The 9,735-nt window shown below is 42.7% G+C and overlaps 1 protein-coding gene across 3 annotated transcripts; it reads right to left on the bottom strand.

Annotated features, from left to right (window-relative positions):
• Window positions 1–3,315: 3,315 nt before the first annotated feature.
• On the bottom strand, window positions 3,316–9,483 carry LOC134221820 (uncharacterized). Of its 3 annotated transcripts, none has more exons than XR_009982381.1 (5): window positions 9,417–9,483; window positions 8,405–8,565; window positions 5,835–5,945; window positions 4,704–4,913; window positions 3,316–3,619 (listed from the first exon to the last, which is right to left on the bottom strand). XR_009982381.1 is itself a non-coding variant. In XM_062700996.1 (4 exons), the coding sequence occupies exons 1-4, from the start codon at window positions 9,223–9,225 to the stop codon at window positions 3,391–3,393; spliced, it is 567 nt and encodes a 188-aa protein (XP_062556980.1). In that variant the 5' UTR covers window positions 9,226–9,477; the 3' UTR covers window positions 3,317–3,390. The 3 variants fall into 3 exon arrangements, 1 of the variants encoding a protein (XP_062556980.1); XR_009982380.1 differs by having other exon boundaries at window positions 8,405–8,597; window positions 9,209–9,474; XM_062700996.1 differs by lacking the exon at window positions 8,405–8,565 and having other exon boundaries at window positions 3,317–3,619; window positions 9,209–9,477.
• Between the last annotated feature and the right edge of the window lie 252 nt (window positions 9,484–9,735).

Below are 9,735 nucleotides of genomic sequence, written 5' to 3'. Positions count from 1 at the left end.
GCCGATTGCTGCGGTTTTCCTCCCATCGTCGGTCGTGTAGTCCAGCTGCGCCTGCTTCTCCCGTCTACAATCAGCAGCGTTTAACAAGACGTCACTGTCGAGCTCCTCGGAGGGACCACTTCTAGTACTGCAATCGGTCCCTCGGTACCCAAGTTTGACGTATTGATGAATACCTTGGCTGCCATCGACTTTACACTGCAGTAGCCTATGGCAACAAGCCAATAATGTTTAGAACGAAACCGTTTGTTTGTTTTGGTAAATATATTCCGAGCAAATCCGAATAAAAAACTACGCGAAATGCACTGGTGGTTTATTAATACTGGATAAACCGATTGGATTTCCGTATAAACCAATTTAAGAAACCTAATATATTAGCTATAGTAAACGACATAGTAAATGGGGTCAATCACAAAGCATAACTATAAACTATTGTAAGGGTGTGAAACATGTCATCTACGAAGCCCTCAGAGTCACTGAAACAAACCCCTGAGGGAGGCAGCGTGAATTGTTTGTAGGTACTCCAGTTTTACAACGAGTACGTCCAGTAATGTGATCAACGAGGCGCATTTTCGCGCTTCCTATGTGTTATAGCGACGAAATATAAGACAGATTTTCACTTTACTCAGCCCAAAAGAGGATTCAAGGGGTTTTTAGGTCGAAGCCAGTCCAGACTCAAGGTCACAACTATTGTAATGTGGAAATCTCATATCTGCGGCTTAATAATTCAAAACGAATGATTCTCCCCTCCACAGTTACGACAAGTGATGCTTAGCAATATGTTTTCCTGTCATGATGATCTGGTGACTATCTACTATTCCATTACTGGAAAACCAGAAAATTGTGGGGTTGTTTAGAAGGGGCAGTTTTCGAATCCGTCTTTTCTTGTCGGAGTCAGTGATCATAAATACTATGGCTACTCTACGGCCGACCTGAATTGGTAATAGTTGGCTCATCGAATTAAAAACGACGATACAGATCTATCAAATAATTTTCTGACTATGGATTTGGTTGAACCGCGACCGTTTTATGAAAATATTGAGTGGGTAAACTATATGGAACGATATCCAGAGACTTTCGGGAATTTATGAACGCAATTATATATATACAACAATAACATAATGATTCCGTGTAACTGATATTACGAGAACTAAAACTATTTTAAAAGAAGATACAGACGAGCAGACCCAGACATGCCTTATATGCTCGAATAGGTGTCTGAGATCAGAGTTAATTGTGAGACTTCCGCAAATTCTACTGTTCTCAACTTCTTGATAATTTATTATTTTATTTCTTCAAAATTAGATTTACTTTTCTGGTCAACAGATTGCAGCCAAGGTCAGCCTCAAATGATTGAAGATACAGATTAAATTATTGAAAGGAATTAATCCGATCCAATCTTCAGTGAGCACGATCTGGAACTCTAGCACGCGAAACATCATAGGGAGTGTCTGCTACCGTATTCTCTTACACACCTAGCGAACATATAGAACATTCGCCATCAGATTTTAGCAATGATGGATTATGGAGTGCTGACAGACATTACAAGTTCCATTCAAATATTGAAAATGAACACTAATTATTGGCACTTGACATATTCACATTTGAGACCCTAAAAAATGAAATGGTTTAGATTTTCGACAAAATGATCTTCAGAAGCTTCAAGACTCAAAGACAAACCCAGCTGACTGTCGGATAATCCTCAGGAACCAGGCCAAAGCCAGGAACAGCATCAATATAACCGATCGAAAGGGAGACAAAATAATTCCAGACAAAATAATTTGCGTTGTGTTTAAAAACTGATTCCATGAACTGATTGTTTTCCATTGTTGTGATTTACATAACATTTGGCAAGTCGCCGTAGCAACATATGAAGTAGTACCAGTTACTAAGCGCCGTACTTGAATCAAGGTGACAACATAATGCGGTTGTTCAATTTTCTACTCTAGTACTTCATGAGCACTGAAAAAGTGGGCTCTTGTGTAACCAGTGGTGTGTTGATCTGTCCAAGACCTTTGAGATTTTCGTGTTTTTGTGTTTCGTAATATAGTGTTGTACAAAAATAACAAGAAACTGTTTAAACATGTATACTGGACACCACCCAACACCCACTGTGCAGAACGCAACCACATCACGATAGTTCCGCTACTCACCACCAAACGCCACAAAAAAGGATATGGATAGTCAGCCAATGTGGGTGGTAAAATCGAGGAAACCATGGGACATTAGCTGGATGGGTGGATGAGTTCCTGGTTATCAAGTTGAGCGACTTAACCGCCATCGCAAGAACCATTAGTTCGCAACTTTTGTATAGAAAGGACGTGAATGCGACTACAAGTTCCGATAAAGGAAACCACTAGCTATTTTAAAGCAATATTAGCGATATAAAAACGGAGTGAGAAAAACGGAAGTGAAGATTGGGAATCATCCAGGACCCCGGTGTTTTACCATCGAAATTGGCGTCGGCGTTAACGACGTGGTCGTTCCTGGAACCACCAACCTGGAGACCGCGTGAAAATCCGCAGTTTCGATCCGTTGACGTCCTGTGTCTGGCCAACCAAGAAGCTACTCCCAGTGCCACAAACTAGCCGACAGTGTTCAGCGGCCATTTTGTAGCAGTCTGGACTAACGGCAGGAAGAACGAGAAGTAGGTGGAACGGTGGATCGAGTAACGGGGCCCCGCCGACGTGTGACCGTATCAGAGTGGGAGAGAGTTGAGGTAGGAGATAGGGCGTAAGAAAGTGGGAAGACTGGTACCTGTGTGCGAAGACGTGAATAAAGTGGGAGTATGTTCAGCAAAAGTGTTTAAGTGTTTTCTTGGCCGCGATAATCAAGCGCGTACGCCGACCCTGAGGCATTGAATAAGGGGGGTCTCATTAGTGCTGGGTAGGGATCGCCCCATTAGTTACACTTAGCGCCCAACTGAAATTTGCGTAGATTATCAGTGCCCGGGTACACTTGAATGCCAATTGCGTGTCTTTGCAGAAGTCTCTGGGAAAACGTCCAGACTTCGCTAACGAACTTGACCAAAGCACACAAAACAGGTAACCAATTGATGAAAGAGGGTCAATATAATTTTTTTTCATTAAGAGGGGTCTTGGATGTAAGCGAACGGTCTGAATAGCTACCCATCATTGAGCAAAACTTACTAAAAGCATATGAATTAGTCGGAGAGATTCGCGTTGAATTCCGGAATTTGATCAGTGTTGTATTCTTTCAGACTGTTGAGTAAAACACCAAATAAAAACTAAAGTTTATCAAAGATAGACGAACTAAAACTAGGATTTTCAAATTATTTGCTTCATTAGGGAGCGTGAACAAATTTTAGGATTTTTTTTAATTTACAGCTTCTTTGAACAGAAGTATTTCTTTTCTCTAGGATTTTCAATTTTTTTAGGTGGTAATCCACTTGAAAGGATTCCATAGTTTCTTTTTTAATTCAATATTCGATTTTCTTAGTTGAATGCCTGTTGAAGAGATGGCTATGTCCCATTTCGTATCGTGGTACCACGCGATGAATCCTAGCCATCTGACAATAGATGAGCTAGAGTACGAGTTGAAGATCCGTAGCATGCCGGTAGAAGGCACACGTAGCGTTGCCGAACGAAATCTGCGTAGCCGCCTGAAAGAGGAAAAAGGAAAATCAGACTTGAGAACATTGTTTGTTGGTGAATCGGTAGTTCATGAATTAGAGGTTTGCGACGATAAGTTGAATGGAATCAAAAATCATTTGGAAAAGCGTGCGATGAAAAAGGCTCCAGATCAATTGTTTAAGACTAGGTTAATTCACATTCTCTTCCGAATGCAGCGTTTGAGAACTAACACTAAGAAGGACGACGAATTGAACAGCCTTGCAGTGATAGCTGGGGAGTGTGTCAAGTTACTCAATGTGTACTATTCGGCCACCTCCCACCTGTTAGAGGTGCGAGAGGCAGAATTAGCAATCATAAACGAGAGCTTGAACACCCTTAGAGGAGAAAACCAAACCGATGAGTTAGAGCAAGAGAACAACGTGAATGAACAAACGAGTGAGAGGTCTGTGAATAGCAAGGAAACCGATCCTAAAGATAGCAATACGGTTGACAGAGTTAGTGCTAGGGACAATGAGTCTGTTAAAGTTGTAGATAGCGAGAGACAGGGATTCGCAGACGAAATAAAACAATTGAAAGCGATTATGACCCAATTGCTACAACGCATCACTGTGCTCGAGTCTGTCCAGCCCGTTGTTCAGCAACAGGAACTTCATACAGGTACATCAAACAGTACTCAGATCGAAGAGCGTTTGACGGAGGAAAAAGAAGTAGAGGAGGTTCAGACGAAATCGGTAGATTTCTTAGGCTGGTTAAAACAAAGAAATGAGTCGTTGGACACACTCAAAAATTCAGAAGAAGAGAAGGTGGTAGAAAACAGTAGCAATGAGAAGAAGGAGGTAAGGAAGGATAACAGTAGACCATTGAATAACGGAAGTAAGTTCCCGATCCATAAGTGGTCGGTGAAATACGACGGAATGGATAATGGCAGACGGTTGAACGAATTCTTAAAAGAAGTCGATTTCAACGCCAGATCAGAAGGATTTTCTGAGGCAGAGCTGTTGCAGGGAGCTCACCATCTGTTCACTCAGAAGGCGAGATCCTGGTTTATGGAGGTTAGTAGCGATATAGGGACATGGAAAGAATTAGTGACTGAACTGAAAAAAGAGTTCTTACCAGTCGATATAGATTACGTCTATGAACGGCAGGCTAACAATCGGAAGCAGGGTCCCAGAGAGAAGTTCCAGGACTTTTACTTGGACATGGTCCGGATCTTCCGCAGCATGTCGAGCCCGTGGGACGAAAAACGAAAGTTTGACGTCCTCTTCCGTAATACTAGGGAAGATTGCAGAATTGCAATGCTGGCAGCGAATGTGAGTTCCATACCTAAAATGAAAGATTTTGGTAAAAGATTCGATTCGATAAACTGGCATATATATCAACAGAGAGAGTAGGTTTTCGCGAAAAGAGGTAGTGCAGATTGACGTGGTCAGAGCTCAGCAACCATACAGAGCAAATAAGGATAGGTTTTCGAATAGGAACCAGGATAGGGGAAACCCAAATGGAAAGCAGCAGTTCAGCCAAGACAATCAACAATTTCAAAAACGACCTTGGAAACAACAGCAGCTCAGTGTCCAGAAAACCGACAAGTTTCAAAAAGAAGTATGCAAACCAAATCCAAATCCTGAAACTGCACACCGGCAAAATAATCCAGTTCCGAGCACTAGCGGAACAAGCGCCCTCCAGAGAATCGTAAACGCATACATTCCTCCAGGCAAGAGCGTTTGCTTTAATTGCCATGAAGGTGGACACGATTTCGAGGTGTGTACAAGGGAACGTAAGCTATTTTGTCTACGCTGTGGGTTCCAGGACTCAAAACAAAAGATTGCCCATACTGCCAATCAAAAAACTTGTACAAGACTGCCTAATGAGGCAAGACAGTCTTGCAAGTCACTCCACAAGACCTCAAACAGAACCAGAAGTTCCAGATTCTCTCGAACAGCTTGGTTACTGCGGGTCAGTGGAGACATAGCTGAAGAGGCAGAGTTGACAACCATGCTCGTGACTCTCAGCGACGATTCCAGGCCATTCGTGAGAGTGGAAATGCTGGAATTTCTATAATTGGACTTTTAGATAGTGGAGCAGCTAAAACAGTATTGGGCATAGGTAGTAAAAAGCTGATTAGTACCCTCAAGTTGCAATTAAGACCCACGAGAATAGATCTCAAAACAGCCGGAGGACAGAGTTTAGACGTGATAGGGACAACAGAGGTTCCAATAACCTTTAACGGAGAAACCAAACTCTTACCAGTTCTGGTAGCTCCAAGTCTGAGTCGTCGTTGTATTCTGGGCTACGATTTCTGGCAAGCCTTCGGGATTCGCCCTACGATATCTCAGCCCATTGATGCAATTGATGATGCTGAAACAGAACCGTTAGAAGAGATTAGTGAATTAAATGATAATCAAAACGACAACTTGAAGAAGCAAAAGTTTGTTTCTACCCGCATGTCCTGGTCATTTGGAAACAACAAGGCTCATTGAGCATAAGATCGAGCTGAGAGACGAATTCGCCAACGCCGATCCTGTTCGGAAAAATCCGTATCCGTGGAGTCCAGTAATCCAGGAGAAAATCCACCGTGCACTGGACAACATGATTAAGGACGGAGTGGTCGAACCTTCCGACTCGGATTGGGCGTTGCCAGTCGTCCCTGTTAAAAAGCGAGACAGCGAAGAGATAAGACTTTGTCTCGACGCACGAAAGCTCAATGAGCGAACAAAAAGGGATGCATATCCTCTTCCACATCAGAATCGGATTCTTAGTCAGCTAGGTCCTTTTCGATTTTTGACTACAATCGACCTTTCGCAGGCCTTCCTGCAAGTTCCTTTGAACCGTGCATCGAGAAGATTCACCGCTTTCTCGGTTCCAGGGAAGGGACTTTTCCAGTTTACGAGATTGCCCTTCGGGCTAGTCAATAGTCCGGCAACGCTCAGTAAACTTATGGATAGAGTACTCGGACATGGCGAGCTCGAGCCGGCTATATTCGTTTACTTAGACGATATAGTAGTGGCGAGTCATACTTTCGAGGAGCATGTCGCGAAGTTAAGGGAATTAGCTCGGAGATTGAAGGAGGCGAACCTTTTCATTAACCTGGAAAAATCCAAGTTTTGTTGCCACGAACTGCCTTACCTCGGATATATCCTTTCTGAGAAAGGATTGCGGCCTAACCCGGATCGAGTCCAAGCGATCCTGGGCTTTGAGGCACCAAAATCCATAAGGTCATTGAGAAGATTCCTCGGTATGGTGAACTACTACCGCAGGTTTATCGATAAATTCAGTGAACTCACCGCACCGTTGACAGACTTGTTGAAAAACAAGCCGAAAAAAGTGCGGTGGAATGAGGCAGCAGAAAACGCGTTCAGAGCCATCAAGGAGAAGATGATAACTGCCCCAGTGATGGCCAACCTGACTTCAGCGTACCGTTTGCGTACAAACGGACGCCAACGATACGGCTCTAGCAGGTGTACTCACTCAGGTACATAATGGCATTGAGCGAGTGATAGCGTATCACTCTGAGAAGCTGAAAGGTGCCGAGCTCAACTATCATGCAGCGGAGAAAGAAGGCTTGGCTGCCCTTCGCTGCATTGAAAAGTTCCGATGCTATATCGAGGGAACACATTTCACGCTCATCACGGATTCATCGGCGCTTTCGTTTATAATGAGAGCCAAATGGAGATCGTCATCCCGCTTGAGCCGATGGAGCATAACACTGCAGCACTTCGATATGGAGATAAAGCATAGGAAAGGGAAGGAAAATATTGTTCCGGATGCTTTATCCCGATCGATTGAAGCCCTAGAAGTGGATGAGACGGACAAATGGTACCGAGCTCTGTTCGAGGTAGTAGAAACCGATCCCGAGAAGTACGTCGACTTCCGGATCGAGGACGGAAAATTGTTTAAATTCGTTGCTGCACAGTCTGACGTTCTAGACTACAGGTTTGAGTGGAAGGAATGCGTGCCTGAGTCCAAACGCCAACGTGTCATTCAACAAGAGCATGACGAAATGATGCACATTGGGTTCGAAAAGTGCATTGAGAAAGTCAAACGCAAGTACTATTGGCCCAGAATGAATGCTGACATCAAAAAGTACATCGCATTGTGTGAGACTTGTAAGGAGAACAAACACTCCACATTATCAACGGCTCCAGAAATGGGGAAGCAGCGAATTGCGACCAGACCATTCCAAATTGTGTGTATGGACTACATACAATCACTTCCTCGAAGCAAGCAAGGCAATGCCCACTTGTTAGTCGTATTAGACATTTTTTCTAAGTACTGCTTGCTTGCTCCGGTGAAGAAGATTGCTTCAGGTAGTCTTTGCACCATTTTGGAAGAGCGATGGTTTCGTAGGCTGTCCGTTCCGCAATACGTGATTACGGATAATGCGACAACATTCCTATCAAAGGAATTCCAGGAATTGTTAAAGAAGTACGAAATACAACACTGGGCCAATGCACGACACCGTAGTCAAGCTAATCCTGCTGAGCGTTTGAACAGGACGATAAACTCGATGATTCGAACATACGTCCGCACCGACCAAAAGCTCTGGGATACTAAAATATCCGAGATCGAGTTTGTTTTGAACAACACGCTGCATGGATCCACGAAGTTCACACCGCATCGTGTCATTTTCGGCCATGAGATGGTCACACGAGGATCTGACCACCGTAGAGAGCAAGATGGTGAGCTCTCAGAGAACGACCGAGCCGAGAAACTGAAAGGTATCAGTAAGAAAAATTACGACATTGTCCGAGAAAACCTGAAAAGAGCATATGAGAGTACAAAACATCAATACGATTTACGCCACAAACGCTACTCACCCACGTTCTCTGTCGGACAACGAATTTTCAAGAGGAGTTTCGCGCTGTCGGAGGCCGGCGAAAACTTCAACGCCAAATTAGGTCCGCAGTATAAGCCGTGTGTCGTGGTTGCGAGAAAGGGCAACAGCTCCTACGAAGTAGCCGATATGAACGGCAAGTCGCTGGGAATATTTTCCGCAGCAGATTTGAAGGCCTAAAAGGAAAATATTTATTATAATCCGTGGTACCAGTAAATGCTTTGGTTCTTGAGTGAGGGAAGGCCAATAGTGAGGAGAGAAACTGATCCGTTAAAACCCTATTTGGAGAGGTTTACTGAATCCTATTGCGTAATTCTCGTATCGAGGATGGAACCACTTGCAGCTAAACGGGAGGTTGCTTAATGCAACAAGTACCCCATAAATGAATGCATTCAACTAGTCAATCGTGTATTTTAATTTGTATTTATTGTTTCGTGATCATTTTTAAATTGATTAAATGATTTGTTTCGCTGCATGTTCAATCATTGTTATGCCGAGCTTATCTGCTTCATTATGCGCATTATGCAGTTTTCTGACTTGCATGCAACTTCGTTAAAAGTTTTTGAGGCTGCATCATCAGCAGTTAACAAGACTGTGTATAGAGTACAAAGTGAGTGTGTGTGGATAAGGAAGGAATGGCTATAGCTTAATGATGACCCGTACTACTAATGCTTCAAAATAAATCTCATAAATACGGTCTATTCGCAATAGGATTCTATTCTTCGATGTTAGTTGTCGCTACACAATAAAATTAATCACTATTAAATAGCTTAATTCCTATACTTACCGTTGTATGGTTATCATACAATGCAGACGATGATGAACTTGTAGGTGAAATCAGGACAACACATTTTAGAGTAGAAATAACACCATAATGATCAATTGGCCAAAGAATACTTCGACTAGTCTTCAAAATGATATTAAATTCCTCAAAAACTGTGATTGTTCTCCATGATTTCAGCCACAAATTCATCGTTTCACAGTCCACGCCATACCACATTAAACACTTTCTGTAGACATAATAGGCATTAAACAGTTTGGTTATTCACAGTCATCTATACGCGCACACTGATAAGAGCCGATAACGTTATCATAGCCACAGTTGATTACGATTGGAAATGGCTATACTCCGACATAGCGAAAACTTTAGTGAAATAAATCATACCGTACTCTAGAGTAACTTTGTACATAATGTAAATATAATTCCGGAATTCTTTCTTTATGCTACTTTTGTAGATTATTTTATTTTGCATGTAAAATTGTTGATTTGCATGTTTTAAATTTTTTTAATTTGTTTTAGGTAGTTTAATTTGT

Source organism: Armigeres subalbatus, chromosome 3 (genome assembly GCF_024139115.2).
Source record: "Armigeres subalbatus isolate Guangzhou_Male chromosome 3, GZ_Asu_2, whole genome shotgun sequence".
NCBI lineage: Eukaryota > Metazoa > Arthropoda > Insecta > Diptera > Culicidae > Armigeres > Armigeres subalbatus.
This window is presented reverse-complemented; position numbering and strand designations above follow the sequence as displayed.